This window comes from Barbus barbus, assembly GCF_936440315.1.
Source record: "Barbus barbus genome assembly, chromosome: 17".
NCBI lineage: Eukaryota > Metazoa > Chordata > Actinopteri > Cypriniformes > Cyprinidae > Barbus > Barbus barbus.
Genome location: NC_136745.1, coordinates 28,816,771 through 28,834,564, shown reverse-complemented (window position 1 = coordinate 28,834,564; position 17,794 = coordinate 28,816,771). Strand labels below are relative to the sequence as shown.

The 17,794-nt window shown below is 37.8% G+C and overlaps 1 protein-coding gene and 1 pseudogene across 8 annotated transcripts in view; one reads left to right on the top strand and one right to left on the bottom strand.

Moving 5' to 3' along the window:
- LOC306882968 (mediator of RNA polymerase II transcription subunit 12-like) overlaps nt 1-13,449 on the top strand; it is a 49,752-nt gene extending 36,303 nt beyond the window's left edge. For 2 of the 7 annotated variants that reach the window (XM_079438000.1, XM_079437998.1), the window contains exons 35-44: nt 991-1,140; nt 1,224-1,580; nt 3,788-3,932; nt 4,076-4,266; nt 5,690-5,767; nt 5,850-6,082; nt 6,827-7,028; nt 10,355-10,522; nt 11,229-11,310; nt 12,974-13,447. In XM_079438000.1, coding sequence (XP_079294126.1) covers nt 991-1,140; nt 1,224-1,580; nt 3,788-3,932; nt 4,076-4,266; nt 5,690-5,767; nt 5,850-6,082; nt 6,827-7,028; nt 10,355-10,522; nt 11,229-11,310; nt 12,974-13,011 — 1,644 coding nt within the window. In that variant the 3' untranslated portion in view covers nt 13,012-13,447. Of the gene's footprint in view, nt 1-990; nt 1,141-1,223; nt 1,581-3,787; nt 3,933-4,075; nt 4,267-5,689; nt 5,768-5,849; nt 6,083-6,826; nt 7,029-10,354; nt 10,523-11,228; nt 11,311-12,973 lie in introns of all 7 variants that reach the window. The other 5 variants (XM_079438002.1, XM_079438001.1, XM_079437999.1 and 2 more) reach the window with 4 other exon arrangements.
- Nucleotides 13,442-17,393, bottom strand: LOC306883630 (methionine--tRNA ligase, mitochondrial-like; annotated as a pseudogene). Its single transcript has 4 exons — nt 17,389-17,393; nt 17,176-17,298; nt 16,374-16,703; nt 13,442-14,575 (listed from the first exon to the last, which is right to left on the bottom strand). The product of its transcript is annotated as a methionine--tRNA ligase, mitochondrial-like (transcript).
- Nucleotides 17,394-17,794: the final 401 nt, after the last annotated feature.

The window sequence follows — 17,794 nt, the reverse complement described above, 5'->3', positions numbered from 1 at the left end:
TTATTCTCAAAATATTCAGACATTATTCTCAAAATATTATGACTTTATTCTCAAAATATTTAGACATTATTCTCAAAATATTAGGACTTTATTCTCAAAATATTCAGACATTATTCTCAAAATATTATGACTTTATTCTCAAAATGTTGACTTTATTCTCATAATGTTGACTTTATTCTCATAATGCTGACTTTATTCAAATGTTATGAATTTAATCCCATAATAATGACTTTATTCTCAAAATATTACATTATTCTCAAAATGACACGTCTGTTTTCTTAAAATGTTACTACTTTAGATTCATATTGCTGACTTTCTTAAAGTATTACAACTTTATTCTCAAAATGTTACGACTTTAATCTCGTAATCTTAGATTGTAAAAAAATATATTTTATGTGGCACTAAAATGCTGTCGTATTATTCAGCAAAGATACATTAAATTGCTCAAAAGTAACAGACATTTATAATAATTTCAGATAATTTCAGCTCTTTTGAGCTTCCCATTCATCAAAGTATCCTGAAAAATATTGGCTATTATGGTTTCCACAAAAATCTTAAGCAGCACAACTTTTTTCGACATTGATAATAATCAAAAATGTTTCTTGTGCAGCAAATCAGCATATTATAATGATTTCTGAAGCATCGTGTGACACTGACTGGAGTAATGATGCTGAATATTCAGCTTTGCATTACGTTTATGATATATTCAAATAGAAAACAGTTATTTGAATTGCAATAATATTTTGCTGTTTTTACTGTGTTTTTAATCAAATAAATGCAGTCTTGGTGAGGATAAGAGTCTTCTTTCAAAAGCATCTTACCGACCCCAAATTTTTTAAATGGTAGTGTACCTAAAAATGCACAAAAACGCAGAACGTAAAGCAACTGTAATAAGCAATATTTTATCATCATGGCAGTGATTTTGCACAGGCAAGTCCCACACACTTTTCCTTCTGGAAATGTTAGACTCTAGTTTGCTTTGCCCTGCAGAAAGAGCTTGGTGACCGTCAGTCCGAGAGCTTGGAGAAAGTGCGGCAGTTGCTGCCTCTGCCCAAGCAGACGCGTGATGTTATCACCTGTGAGCCCCAGGGATCACTCATTGACACAAAGGGCAACAAAATAGCTGGTTTTGAAAAAGAGGTACGTAGCAGCTTGTCAGTGTTGTAGCACTGCTCAGCTTCTGGCCATTCGCTTACCTTTGCACTGTGATTTCTCACATACAGGGTCTTCAGGTGTCGACTAAGCAGAAGATATCTCCTTGGGACGTGTTCGAGGGCCTGAAGCACTCGGCTCCGCTGTCCTGGGGTTGGTTTGGGACCGTGCGGGTCGACCGCAAAGTCACAAAGTATGAGGAGCAGCAGCGGCTCCTGCTTTACCACACTCACATAAAGCCCAAACTGCGCAGTTACTACCTGGAGCCCCTCAATCTGCCCCAAGAGGAGGAAGAGCCACCCACACCCGTGCCTCCTGAGCCGGACAAGAAGGTGGATCCAGGGAAGCCGGAGAAGAACGTCTCTAATGTTGCACCTGACCCCGCTAAGAAGAAAAAGAAAAAGAAACCACCTGCAAATAAACAAGAGGTACATATGAGGGAAAAAATGCATTTACTGTGTATATTTTTATTAGATCCTTTAGAAGTGTTTTTCTTCTTTACTCTTTCCCTGTTAGCATTTAAAAAAAATTGAAAAAAAGTTACGAGCCACTTTTGGTAATTTTCACAATTTTCATGTCCCTTAGAGTATTTTATTATATAAATATCTCAAAAAAAGAGAACAGAGCATCTGCTTTTAAACAAACAACCAAACAAACAAACAAAAAAAGATTCTAGCTTCATGCATTCTTTTTTTTTTTTTTTTATCAGCACTGTGGGCAAGTTTTATGAAAAGCTAAATTTTAAAAATCTTTGGGGAAAAAACACGCTGGGGGCGTGTCCGCTGTCTGCGCTGAAACCACGCCCACTCACGGGAAAGCGGCCATCTCGCTACAACCTGCATGGATGCTACTGATACTACGGTTGCTTAGCAACGGCAAACACCATGAGAGCGCAAGCTCCGGTGCGCTTTGAAAGAAGAGAAAGTGGTACAGCTCGCGTTTCTAGATGCGAATTGTGAACGCTCCATGTTTTTAAATTGTATGTATTCTGCTACATATTGATGTCTCTGGGCTAAGACCTGGGTATCCATTCAACCTAGAACTGTCTCTGCCTAGAATCTGTATATCTAACATCACAGACATTCAAAAAGGCAAACTAAGAACTTGACCTCTCAACGTAGTTATTATAGTGTTAGGGGCTAAAAAAAAAAAAAACGGTTTAACTCCACAATTAAGTACTACATAGTTCAGAGTCTTTGTAATGTGTTTCAGCAATACATTTCTAACATTTGTAATGTGTTTAGAAACAATTATCATAATTCTCTTTACACAGACTTTAACAAAAAGCCACATTTGTGTGGCGGTGTCTGATCAGAGTATGTGAGCGGAGTGGAGCGTCAACAATCTCCCCTCCGCGCTCTGAGCATTTAATAATCACTCCGCGCTCACTGATATCAGAAACAGTCTAAAGTATTTCAGTATGTTTGAAATATCACACTTCTATGGAAGCCCGCTTCCACCACTGAATAAAAAAAAAAGGTTATTACGACTTTTTATCACAATTCTGACTTTTTTTTTCACAGAATCGTGAGAGAAACTCACAATTGCGAGTTATAAAGTCAGAATTGCGAGTTTAAGTCCAGTTTTGAGGTGGTAAAAAAGACTATGTTCTCAGAATTGCGAGTTTATATCTCAGAATTATGACTTTTTAACTCGCAATTGAGAATTTATATCGCACAATTATGAGAAAAAACGTCAGCTGAAAATATTCAGAAGGAACAATTAAATTCCTTGAGAAATATAACTTCCCGCTCATGTCAATCGTCATAGCCTTCACATTCTTTCTGATTTGAGTGATCCTTTTCTATCTAGCTAGCTAAATATGTTTAACTTGTGAATTCTTGCTAAATATGCAGTTATATTACGGGTCGTTGGCATGAATTGTACTCGTGATGGAGCGCTCTTGGAGCGAGTGAAAACCGCGACGCTCCGACTTTTTAAAAATCCGCTCTTCGCTCCATTCAAAATCACACCGCTCCGCTCGCGCGCCGCTCACATAGCCTACTCTGGTTGTGAGTAACTGTTGCTGGCATGACGGCACTTGACCACTTGACTACATACAGTATATGACATACTTCCTGGTATCTGGACAAGGGGTTTATTCTTTCAGAAGATGTGAAATAGCGCCTCCTGCTGTATAACAGAGATCTGAGCACCAGAACAACCAGACACAGGAACAGTTTCTTCCCTCAGGCAATCCATCTCATGAACATTTGAACTCTTAACAATAAACATGAAACACACAACACTATCATACTTTTTTTTTTTTTTAACACACATACTGATTACATTTAAAATTTGCACCTAACATACCTGGACATACTGAATTGTCTATTTTGCATATTGTGTTTGTGCTATTTTGCATATTGTCCATTTTCTATATTTGTACATTATTATTATTCTTTTATTTTTTTATTATTATTATCTGTGTCCTGTCGCTGTCATTCTGTCGCACTGTGGAGCTACTGTCACTAAAACAAATTCCTTGTATGTGCAAACATACCTGGCAATAAAGATAATTCTGATTCTGAAAACACGGAAAGCTGGAAAATTCTGTCAATGGCAGCATTGGAAAGAGTTAAAAAGTTTAAAATCAAGTTTTCTATTAAAATTGTAATAATTTCCTGTGGTTTAGGACTACAAGCCGCACAACCCAGTCATGCAGTACACGCCAGGCATGGCTCCTGATCTCATGAGCATGAGCCAGTCAAACATGCCTTTCCGAATGGGCTACCAGTCTCCAATGAACATGTATGCCCAAAACCAGCCTCTGCCACCAGGTCAGTGCATGCCTTTTAACCTCTTCTATGGTTGAACTTCATAAAGCAGTTGTTTTAGTAATTTTAGAATCATGATATGCATGTAGGACATCTATTTTTTTTACCTATCTTTTATGCTTTTTTTGTATTTTTTTCCCCCTAAGGGGGCCCCGGTTTAGAGCCCCCTTTCCGTCCCAGGGGTCCTATGGGCAAAATTCCTCCACGTCCTGCCTACAGCATGCCTAATATGCAGGGTGCTGGCATGGGCAACATGATGGGAATGGACAAGCAGTTCCAGATTCCTCAGAGCATGCCTCAGGGGCAGATTCTCCGTCATCAGCTACAGGTCAGACTGGTGAGTCTGGTTTTACTGATCAAGACCCCAGACAAAAAACACATGGTTTTGTTGTATTTTGTCTGATTAGGTCATCTGCCTTGTCATTTTATTGCATGTCCTATAATTATTGGTGCTTGCTCAAGCAAACATGTACTGCAGTGGCCCCACACATTTTTAGGACTAATGACTTGACATGGAGAAGTCTGACATCATGCGTCACTATTTCCGGGTCCAAACCCTCCTTCAGATATCAAAAGCAAACAACAAATGGTGATAAAATAAGAGGGTAGCCAGGTCTGCTAAATAAAACCAGCCAAAGTGCTAATCAGAACTATCATAATTGTGTATTTTCTGCAGTTTTCCTCTTCACTGGGGGTCCCTTCCATCAAAATAGTGTTCTGGGGAGACTGAGTTAATTCTGTGGTAAAACCGCAGACTTGGCAACATGTATTATTATAGCTTGACATGATTGCATGTAAATGGTTGTATATGTGAGTATGGAAGTCCATTTAAGCCACTAAATACATAGTTTTTTTTATGGAATTGCAACCTTTTAATCTCACAATTCTGACTTTTTTTTCTCAGAGTTGCATGATATAAATTCTCAGTTGTGAGAAATTTGGAATTGCAAGACATAAATTAACTCTTTTTTTTTTTTTTTTTTTTTCTTGCAATTGCCAGTTTATATTGTAATACTGACTTTTTCCTCACAATTTTGACGACTTTTCTCAGAATTGAGAGAAACTCATAATTGAGAGTCCAATTCTGAGGGGAAATAAGACTATTTTCTTAATTGTGAGTTTATATCTCACAATTCTGACTTTATTTCTGGGAAATTGCATGTTTGTATATCACAATTTTAACTTTATAACACTGAATTTCAACTTTACTGCACACAACAGATTTTTTCCCCCTCAGAATTGTGATATAAACTCAGTTATAAAGTAGGAACTGTAGAATATAAATTGTGAGAAATTTGGAGTTGTGAAATATAAACTCGTAGTTCTGACTTTCAGTTTTGACCTTTTCTCAGAATTTAAAGAAAATTGCAAGTCCAATTCTGAGGAAAAAGATTGTTCTTATAATTGTTTATTTCAAAATTCTCTTTATTTCACAGAATTCCATATATATATATATATATATATATATATATATATATATATATATATATATATATATATATTTTTTTTATTCAGTGGCAGAAACAAGCTTCCATATATGGGTCACCTCAGTTTAAGAAGCAAAAAATGGGTCACTCCTAAAGTTTGAAAACCACTGATGTAGACCATCATGGAGATGTGTTTCCATGGGCAAGCACCATCTGTGTTTTTTGTCTTGTCTCCTAGTGGTTTGTGAATGTTTAATTCAGAAAGTTTGGATGATCATTTTCAGGAAATGGAGGCATTCGTGTTTTTTTAATGCTCTGTTTGCACTTATCTAGAATCATAATCATTTACTTGGACAGCAGATTAGACAAGTGGCACCTAATCAACAGTATCCATCAATGCAGCCGACACAGGCAAGTATAGGCAAATCTGCAATGTTGATTTGTTCAGCATTCACTGAAACCCGGAGATAACAGCCCATGTTTCTCTCTTCAGAATATTTCCCAGGGCTACACCTCGTACGCTTCACACATGGGGATGCAGCCACACCCCTCTCAGCCCGGAGGAATAGTTCCTACCTCGTACGGTAACCAGGGCTTCCAGGGGGGACATCCTGGCACAAACCCAGGCATGGTGGACTCTCTTAGGCAAATGCAGCAGAGGCCTAGTGGCTACGTCCATCAGCAGGCTCCTGCAGCATACGCACACACAGTGCCGAACACGCAAAGGTCAGTCTTAGTCCTGGTCCTAGCACCTTGCCTAAAATAATCTAATTTGCTAAATATAGTTTTAATTTGGACTTTGCCCTGTGTCATGTCTTTTTTCAGTTTGATCATATTTTTTTGTTGTTGTTTTTTTCAGTCAATTTTAGTCATGCTTCATAATGGTTAAACTAATAATCACAATTATTTAGCTCAAAATTATAATCGTGATTGCTGATCATGACTGTTGTCGATTCAATCACAGAAAATCAGAATTATTGCACCACAAATCAATAGTATGTCAACTCTTACACACTATTTATTTTACCTCACCTTGTTGCCTAAACCGGTAAAAGCTTCTCTCAGAAGCTCAAACTCTGCCAGTTTATCCAATAGTATTTTTAACACCCCAGGTTGCCAGTTCATGGAAAACGCAGCGTGTTAAAAAACATGAATAAATCAACTCATCAACTTACAGTATAAGGCTCGTCACAGTCCATTGTCAATTGCACTCATTCCTGTTGCATGTCCTCAATCTGGCAACCCAACTGAGCATCGAGTCCAAAGAGGAGGGTTCGGAGAACCAACACTATCCAATGTTTTGAATTTGGACTGCAGTTCCCATTTCAACCACTATTTATCAATATTGCATACTGCACATTTAATCTAAAGTACTGTATTACACCATACTTATTTTGTAACGTTATACTGCACAACCCTACTTTGAAGCAGTGTAAAACAAATCAGCTCAACTTTCACCATCTGTTTCAGGTTTTCCCATCAGTCCATGCAGCAGACGCCTATGATACACGGCCTGGGTCAAGGTCACTTGGCAGCGCAAGGCATGCACCCCAACATGAGGCCCAATCAAATGATGGAGCAGCAGCAGCAGCAACAACAACAACAACAACAACAACCACAACAAGTAGTCCAACATCAGCAGCTGATCAGACAGCATTCATCTCTCAACAGGGTTCGTACGGTCATGAAAAACCTGGAAGAGTCATGGAATTCTATTTCACAAATCTCTGTATAATAGAATTGTTTAATCAGGTCCTGAATTTCGGTGCGGGATTGCGCATAGGCTATATCGCATTGTTTTACTCATTCCCGCTGCATTCGACTTGAAAATGATGGATATTCACACATTTATTCAGTAGCCTATAGCTTGTAGGTTTGATGAGTAAATAGATCCACACAGAATATCAGATCAAAACAATCATTTGAAAACCGATTAAGCTGTACCGCGTTTTCTCTCTGACTTTCTCTTATAGCGGCTTCTCGTCTGCACTTACCGGCCCGAGTCCGACTGGAGCTCGTGTCTCTTTTCTCTTTCTCTCTTCCCCATTACACAGCTGCTGTTGTAGCCATTAAAATAGTTGAGTTTCATTTTTAATGGTAAAGTGTTTTTAAAGTAGCCTAACGACCAAGCGGCCAGCAGCAGAGAGTGAGTTAGCCAATGTTTGATCAATTTAGCCTTCTCAAGCCACTTGACTAAAATAAAATCTATATATAAAATACTTTAAAAAGCATATCACAATGTTAGTTTAAACGTTTAACCTAGTCAAATGTGTGCTATTAGGCGCATATCGTTTGTGCGGAGAGTGGAAGCTTTGCAGGACATGGAGTCGCCAACGCGATCACTTGCATTTTTTTCTTATAACAGTGGAAACAACCGTCATTTTTGCTCATAAAGGTAAGAGTAATACATCATTCGGGACAGTCTCGTGTTGTTTCAACCAGCGCGGCAAATCCTTTTCATCACTGTAATAATTGATGGATATCTAAAATATAAAAATAAGGAGGACGCCGCGTCTGAGCTATGACATGAAAATTGTCCCAAAGCCGTAAATAAGTCAGGGCCTGTCGGGCTCGGGCTGAAATGCAAGGCTCTAAAGCGCAGCTTGTTGCGTTTAAGCAGCACAAATACACAAAATGATGTTAAAATGGCCATCCTGGCGAGTGTTTTAACTCTTTAATAGTTGCGAATAGGGATGTAACGATTACCGGTTTGATGATAAATCATGATAAAATTCCCCACGGTTAGTATTACCTTTTCATATTTTAATTATCATTAAAACCGTATTCGATTACCACGATTTGAACAACTCACGATAAATAAATTCTGTCCAGCATAAAGCGCAGTTTTCAGTAACAGTCTCACGTGCGCACGGCAGCAGAGTAGTTTAGCTTTGAGTGAAAATAGGGAGGAAAAGCTGGGAGGTTTTAAAAGACTGCTGAGGGAATTATGCAAATTAATTTAATTATATAAATGTACCTCTGAATGTCTTGAGAAACGATTCGATGGCATTTTGTTTTCATCTTCGCTCCATGTAATACCTAAAAGAGGTGTTCTTAATCGCAATACTGCTTTGTTCACGGAGGTTACTGGAAACCGCTGTATTCAGCTTTCCCATAAGCGCCACCTGCTGTCAGAGAGGGGATTTACAGAGACTTATATTTACATTCAGCTTGTTTTTGGCCAAAAACGGACTGAATTTGCATGCCCTGCTGTAAATATTGACCGGTTGATGAAAAGCAAGCTTATGGGGATTCTATACATTTAAACAATTCAGATAAGTTATCTAGAATTATTTATGGAGCAGATAAAATACATATAATCATTTTATTAACCCTTTTCTTTATTTAAAGGCTGAAATGTGAGGTTTTTCAAAGCTTTATTTGAACATTTACATTAGATATTTGAACATGCTATTAAACTGGTGTCAGTCAAGTTGTCATTTAAAATCTGAACATCATTAGTCGTGTTATTGTTTTAGTGATTATGCAAACAAAAATCATTTTAGTTGCAAGTATAAAACTTGAAGTGATTTATGTGTCGGTATTTTTTGAACATCTCCAGCACATTTTAATAATACTGATAAGCGTGATAATTTTGGTCGCTATAATCGTGATAAGAAATTTTCATACCGTTACATCCCTAGTTGCGAAAGAGAAAAGTTTCCCAAACTAAATTCAGGTCCTGCGTTTAACAGAGTGAAATGATAATATTCAGTGATGTGATATGTTCTCTGTGGAGTAACATCTGGCGCAGTTGCAGCTTGTACTTATTACTAAAACAGATAAAGCAAACAATACCATTAGTCATTCGTTTTAGTTAATGCTATGATAATTTGAAGGTTTTTATTCTTATTGTAAAATAATGGAACATTAGGTCATGAATATTGTCTCAAATGTCATGGAAATGTATTGGTAAAAATGTGTCCAAACCCCATCTCAGGGTATGCCCCCCCAATGCATTGTTTCAGGGCTGGATGATTAATCAAAATGAAATCCAGTTTTTTTAAATCCTGTTGATACTTTACCGTTAAAAACTTACTACCGCCTGTGTTAGTAGGTGCTATACGTTTTTGTATGACCGTTGAGCTTGCATGTTTTGCAGCATCTCAGACATGAGTGGCGTGTTAAAAATATTTAAACTTTTACACGCAGCGCTGTGTCAGTTCCAAAACAGTGGACCAATCAGAAGACCTCGGAGGCGGGGCAAGCTTTTGTTTACAGTAGCAAGTTAGCATGCCCCATGTTGTATTTAACGGCAACATGGCGAAGTAGGCATCTATGCCATAAATATGTTCTGTGCTACGTTTTTTTTTTTTTTTACCATTCCGGAGCGATGCGTCTCGCGGTGTTTGATGCAAAGACGTCTGCCATGCTCTTTCTCTTAATCAGCAGTGGTTTATATTTACAATCATTATTTAAAACATTTGTTTACAGGAGATGCAAGTTATTATTTTCTACTTTTCATATTGCATTATTTAAAATGAATTTTGTTTGCAAGAGATAATGGTCATTTTATACTTTTGGCGTGGCAATATTCATTTATATTGTTTGCAAAAAAATTATTTTATTATTATTATTTTTATTTTATTTTTTTCAATAAAACTGAATGTGACTTTTTCATAAGACATCTTCATTTCAAGCAAGCTTTGATTTTAATTGTTTGAAATATTCAACAAATAACCATAAATACCTTGTTTCCTTCAATTATTTTAAAATCACAAAGATAAGAAATGCACTCTTTCATTAGAAACAATATCCCACTTTTAATAGCCGAGTATGTTTACAGTACAAATCTTTAATGACAAAAAAATAAATGCATAAATATTTATTAAAAATTGTTCAATAATCATAATCGAGGTAAAGCGTTCAATTAATCGAGGGTTTGATTTGAGGTCATATCACCCAGCCCTACATTGTGGGATACTGCACATTTGACATAACGCCTACATTTCAGCGATTCACCTGTAATGTTATTGTATTTGTGTGTTTGTCTAACAGCAGCAGGTGCAGCAGCAGCAGGTTCAGCAACAAGTGCAACAGCAGCAGCAGCAGCAGCAGGTTCAGCCTCAGCAGGTTCAACAGCAGCAGCAGCAGCAGGTTCAACAACCGCAGCAGCAGGTGGCATCAGCCCAGCCTTCCGCTCAGGCCCTGGGGATGCAGCCCATGGTGAGACCATGCACTTAAATTACACCATGTACTGAAACACAAAGGGGTGGAAAAGTGGCTAAATGGTAGGACTGGGACAATAAATCAATGCATCGTGAATCGAGTAATTGTCCTGCATCGGATCTGAGATTATCGGAATGCATGGCGATTCTCTCTTGAACTGATTCTGAGCTGAGTTTGCATGCTTTAGAAACAGCCGTACTGTGCTTGCTTCCAGTTCCTTACACACACACACCACTTGAACAAAATAATCATTCATAAAGTTTGAAGCAAATTACAAGGGTGTTCATTTACTGTGTGTTTACATTAAAGGGTTAGTTCACCCAAAAATGAAAATTCTGTCATTAATTACTCACCCTCATGTCATTCCAAACCTGTAAGACCTTCGTTCATCTTGACAGAATTTAAATTTTTTGAATTGTATGAATGATTTTTTTAGGTTCAAATGGTGCATGTGTCAGGAATTAAAAGCGAGCAGAGTAAAGCTGTTTCTAAAGCACGCAGTGCCATCTGCTGTTACAAACTAAGCTTGGAATCAATTCAAGCCATGCATTTAGAAAATCTCTGAATCGATGCATAATCATTTCTCGATTCACAATGCATTGATTTATTGTCACAGCCCTTGTAGATAGACATTATAAAACAGTTCTAGAAGCTTCTGTGGCTTATTGCTGTACTTTATATTTTCTTCTGTATTTTGTCTCAGTTCCCTCGGCAAGGCATGCAGCAGACCCAGCAGCAGCAGCAGACCGCAGCCCTGGTCAGACAGCTCCAGCAGCAGCTCTCAAGTATGCTTCAGTATTTACATTACTCCGTTTCAAACAGCCATGACACACTATTGTGGTTTTGCTTGATATACATTGCCCTCCATACATTACAAATGCTCATGGCAGGATATTGGACAGTATCAACATGAATCCTTTTTTCGTGTAGGGCTGCCCCCAATAGTCAAGAACATGTTAGTCAAATATGGCTTATCATTTATAAGTGAAATATGTTCGTAGCAACTTAACACAGCTGCTCACTCTAACATTAACCTAGATAAATGTGCGCTATTAAGCACATATCCAAGCGTTTGACTGAAAGCTACTGCACTGGCATTGTTTTCTGGTGGAGACGGCTTAAAATGTCGTCAGATAAGAGTAATACATCACTTGAAAGTGTAAAGGGTCTACTTTTATATGTATACACTCACAATATCAACAAATGTTTGGTAAAGTAAACGAAAAGGATGCACTTTCTGCCGTTTCAGTCAACAAGCCTAGCAGCACCAACAGCAAAATAAAAGTTAACTGGAGCACGTCACAAAAATGAATGAAACTCAAGTGTGTAGCTACTTGCCTCTGACACACTGACTCAGACAACACTAGTTTATTAATAAATAATTAAAATATCTCCTTGCTATTTTTTCTGACACATTGTCATTACATATGCAAATGTGTGTGCTAAGTTTAGTAATCAAAAGCTATGTCTTGAAATCATGAAATTTAATTTTTTTTGCAATTCTATGCAATGTGTTTTATTTTACAATTAGTTTTTCCTGGTACTCAAATGAAGGCATAAAACATTCATTTAATTCTTCTTGTAATCCAATGAAGTTTTTGGCAAACAACGTGCTGCACAACAGGTGTGCCGTTAAAATTGTGCGATTATTTCTTTAAAAAAAATTAAGTTTTAATAACAGTTTTATTATTAGTTGTAGTAGTATTAAGACATACATTCTGTTGTACAAAAGTAATATATTTATCACAATTTTATCAAGTTAAACTTAACTTTTATTATGGCGAGTTGCCGAGAAGACCTTTAAGTTTCTGTGTGTTTATGATATGACAGTAGTTTTTCTGAAATGAAACTATCAGATGCTTATGAAGTGACACTCAGAGCAGCTCTGAAGACAGTGTTTATGTATTATGTGTCAAGGTTTTGGCAAAACTGTGCATGTCATGCCAATGAAGCTCACTTGAATTAAATAGTGTTCAGACGTTCAGAGGCTGAAAACACTGCAAGCATCACGTGCGCTTCAGTGTGTGTGTGTCGTAAACAAAACCACACGTCTGTGCCATTAATTCACTCAGAGACAAGCACAACATGCAGGATTCACACTTAAACAGTCTTTCTGTGGTTTAATGTTCACAGACCAGTCCATTCTAATTCGATTTATTCATTCAAAAATCGGCAAATTCTGTGACATTTCACATTATGCAGAAAAAAATGATTTTTATGACTGGATTTTGCAGTTCCGTCCATGTTTTCCACCTCACGGAAATCATAGGGCCCTATATATATATTAGTATTCAAATTAATATAAACATGCAACTACTAGTCAACTGCAAGCCACCAGTTCTAAATTCATAGATTTTATAATGAATTGTTTTCATTCTTAGTGCTGTTCTTTATCAATGCAAAGTCATCAATATTTAAAAATTCTGTATCTGTATCTTCTTTCCCTAGGTACTCAACCTGGACAGAACACCAACTCATATTTCTGAGAGCGTCTGAATGCATTTCACCAGTGGTAAAGCGTAGTTTTGTGTCTACATTAGCGGATTCTCTACTACATGGAGCTTTCTGAGAGAAGAGGAAGCCAACAGAATCTGAAGTAGAGTCAAACATTGTTTTCAGACATGTATTTCTGAAAGTCATAGAGGATTCATTCTGAGGTGAACCATGGAAGAGTTTATGTAAAAAAGAAGTACAGGAAATTATAAGAATATTGCAACCTTTTTTATTTTATTTCAATTTGTACAATTTCTCAGTTTAGTGTATTTCTCATTAAAAAAAAATCATGTCAGTTTTTATGCCTTGTTGTACATTGTATAGCGTGTGACCTTAAATCATTTGTTTGCTTCAATTTCTGTGCAACCCCGACACCATCGTTATATTTTATTACTGTATTAAATCATGGTAAGGTTCAAGAATTCATTCAGATTTTGACTCGTCTTGTGTTGTTGCCATTTTGGGAGTTTTCCGTTTCTCTGTTCTCCTCTCCAGGCGACTAAACAACTCAGGACCCAGCGCTCTTCCTTCCAACCCACAGTCTCGTCCTTCATATCTCATCAAAAATTTGAGAGAATCCCAGCTTCTCTCCTCAGGCGTGACTCCCAACCTGGATAAAATGTTATGGGCAAGCCCTGGCACCACAGATTGCAGGAGAATCCCATACACCCTGAGGCACTCTAAAGACACATGAATGACTGTATCAAGCCACCGCCGCTCTCCGGGATCGTTCCGGTCCAGCTTCCACGGGGCATGTCTTTGTACAAACCTGTTAGTGAGCCGCACGCATGCACTAATTGCCTCCAGCGCTTTATAGATGTGCAGATTCTCAAAGTGCTGCTCTACTAAGACCGGAAGCGCCGATACAGCCTCCATCATTCTGTAATCATCCGAGACAGCTCTTCCAGCGAGCTCTTCCCTTGGGAAGCAGGTGTTGGAGAAGCGAGGATACACCTGTGTGGGGTTAATCGAGGGTGCTGTGCATCGGTTTAACAGCCCTCCGAGAGCGTCCGCTAACTCGCTGTTGCACATCTTAATGACTTTATCGTCATAATAGTCACAGTCCGAATCAGGAACGCCTTGTCTGAGAAGAAAGTATCTCACGTTTCCGAGACTCTTGGACATTTTCTTTCCCTCCACTGTCCAGTGAGAGTGAACATATATCACCTGAGGAAGAGGCAACCCCGCAGCCATGAGAAACGCCGGCCAGTATATGGTGTGAAACTTGAGGATGTCCTTACCCACGACGTGATGCACCGCTGTCCACCGTTGAGAGTGATTCTGAGGGTAACCGACCACCGTCAGATAGTTCACCAGAGCATCCAGCCAGACGTAGATAGTCTGCTCTGGATCGCCCGGGACCGGGATTCCCCACTGGAGCCGGCTCTTCTGCCGAGACACTGACAGATCTGGGATGTCGTCCTCCAGCCACTGGAGAACCAAGTCGTGAAACTTCACCGGCTGGATGACCTTCGGGTTCGATTGAAGCCAGTGAAGTAGTTCGGTGTGAAAGTCTGATAGGCGGAACATGTAATTGTCCTCCTCCATCCACTCCACCTGTCGGAGAGAATAGAGAAATTATATTATACCACTTTGAAGAACTTCAGAAGCGTTTGATTAGGTCTTGTGTGCCAACACTCAACACTATTAATAGACTAGTGCTGCTCCCCTTAATAACTTAAAGGGATAGTTCACCCAAAAATGAATATTTGATGTTTATCTGCTTACCCCCAGGGCATCCAAGATGTAGGTGACTTTGTTTCTTCAGTAGAACACAAAGAAGATTTTTAACCGTTGCAGTCATATAATGGCAGTCGATGGGAATCACGGCTTTGAGAGTCAAAAAAACATACACCGACAAAACCCAATTAAACCCTGCGGCTCGTGGCGATACATTGAGGTCTTAAGACATGAAAAAGCTGTGAGTCCCATTGACTGCCATTATATGACTGACAGACTGCAACGGTTTAAGTTAAAAATCATCGTTTGTGTTCTACTGAAGAAACCAAGTCACCTACATCTTGGATGCGCTGGGGGTGAGCAGATAAACATCAAATATTCATTTTTGGGTGAACTATCCCTTTAAGGGTCAGTCTTCTAAAATCTACAGAAGTTGTTTCCAAACATTCACTCCCCATCAGTCAGCCTGTGGATGTATTCTAGATCAGGGCTTTACTATCTCTTAGATGCCATGGACCCCCAGATATAATCATCCTCATGAGAAGGACTAGCTCAGCTAGCTATAGTAACGTTTAAAGTAGAGACCTCAAGCTCCCGCAAGATTCTGTCCCGCTCCTGCAGAAATATATATTTTCTTGTCCCGCTACCGCCTGCAAAAGCCTGCATAAAAGTAATCTATATAGAATTGTTCAGTATATTGAAGAAATTTACATGAAATATAAAACATGAAACATCTCCTCAACATCCCAGCATAAACACTCCCGATAAAATATTTATTTAGGCTAAGCATCAACATTCACAAACCACTGTTATTTTTAACAGAAAATGGTTTGGCATGGCAGAATACGACCAGCGTTTCCTTTATTATCACTAAAAGCTGACATCTCAGTTAATTGCGATCTCATAGCTCTGTTATAACACAAGGAACATATGCACAATCAATCTTTCACAATGTCTACACTTCGTGTGTTAATATACACTATTACTATTATAATACTAGCTACTAGTTTAAAGACCTAAATTGTCCTAATATTAATTGGTGTACTATATATTACACCAATGTAAAATGTTTTGTTTCTATTAAGTTACTTAAGTTTTTTTTGTTGTTGTTAGTTCACTTATTTAATTTTAATCTATTTTTTGTTTACTTGCATAATTTAGTTTCATTTAATAATCTTAAAAATAAGAATAATTGTTCTCGTAATCATTTAATTTAATCAGCTTTTTGTTATTTACTTATATATTTTAGTCTAATTTTTAGTTATATATTTTTATGCAGTCATTGTTTAATTTTAATCTAATTTTCATTCTGTATTTCAGTCTATTTTTATTTTTAGTTCCCTTATATTTTAGTCTTTACTGAGTACGCTCTTAATTTATTTTCATTTAATTTAAGATTTTATTCAAATGTTTCATTTATTTTAAATCTAATTTTCTTGTTCACTTGTTTATATAATTTTGTCTCAATTTTTAGTTTATATTTAATCAATTTTTTTTGTTGGTTTTTTTTTTATCTAATTTTTAATTACTTTAATTTTTAAATCTAATTTTATTTTAATCTTATAAGCGTTTTTTCTTCTAAACGTCTTCATGGACCCGTTGCACCCCGGTTATCCCACCCCTGCTGTAGATGGTGCAATCCCCTGACAGAGCAGCACAGGACTGATGGATGTACCTTGTGTCCGCTCTCGGTGGATACTTTGATCCGTCTTCCCTCTGAGTCTGTGCTGTCAGTGACTTGAGCTGGAGTGAGAAAACTTTCATCTGGAGTGGAGTACCAGCCTTCATAAGTGCCTTTGTAGAGGAAGCCTTTGCTCTGGAGAACCGTCCAGAAGTGTTCAACAGCCTGTCTGTGCCTTGGCTCTGTTGTCCGGATGTAGTCTGTGTATGAAATACTGCATCTCTGGAAAACATGCTTGAAACGCTGTGATACCTCAGAAGCTCAGAGGCTCTTGACCAGCATTACTGGCTGCCTGCTGGATCTTCAGACCATGTTCATCAGTGCCTGCAGAGTATATACAAACAACACACTATAACATTAGTATATGTCACCCTGGACCTGGTCATAAGAGTCCATTTATAAATAATATTTCCATTGATGTATGGTTTGTTGGGATCGGACAATATTTAGCTGAGATACAACTATTTGAAAATCTGGAATCTGAGGATGCAAAAAATCTAAATATTGAGAAAATCTCCTTTAAAGTTGTCCAAATGAAGTTCTTAGCAATGCATATTACTAATCAAAAATTAAGTTTTGAGATATTAATGGTTGGAAATTTACAAAATATCTTCATGGAACATGATCTTTATTTAATGTCCTAATGATTTTTGGCATAGAAGAAAAATTGATAATTTTGACCCATACAATGTATTGTTGGCTATTGCTACAAATATACCCCAGCGACTTCAGACTGGTTTTGTGATCCCATATAACTTTCTTTCAGTAATGCATAACATAAATGAATGAAACACACCTGTGGCAAATCTTGAGTTGTATCCCTTTAAGAGCTTGTATCTGTGCAGGGCGCACGTGACCGATGTGAGGAGGCGCGTTCACGTAGAAGATGGGAGTTTTCTGTGCACGAGCATCGCAAAGACTGTAGACGCGCGGAAATCTCCCGTGTTGAGCATGACTGGATAATCTCAGTGTTATTTTTCTGGCTCGAGTGAGAATACAGAAAACAGACCTCATCACGAGACCGAGAACATCCGGGTCAGCGCTGTCATACCTGCGTTAACTAAAAAAAAAATAAAGGTCCAACAAATATTCCCTACTATAAAATTTCCCCACCACCAGCGCATCTAATATTCTCTCCGAGTTTCCACAAAAATGATCCATGGTTTTAAATAAAACCGTATAGTTTTGAATCATTCTTGAACGATTCGAATCTTTAATGTGATTCGTTCAGTCGCGCATGCGCAGCATGGTTCGTTCATCACGTGACCGCCCTGAAAGAATAATAATAATAATAATGTAAATTAACCAATTTCTCTATTAACAATGCTTGTGTTACTTCAAATAATAATTTACAAATAAGTATCAAGATAATATTTTTTTGTGGTTATAAAAACACAACAACAGCCTTTAAAATG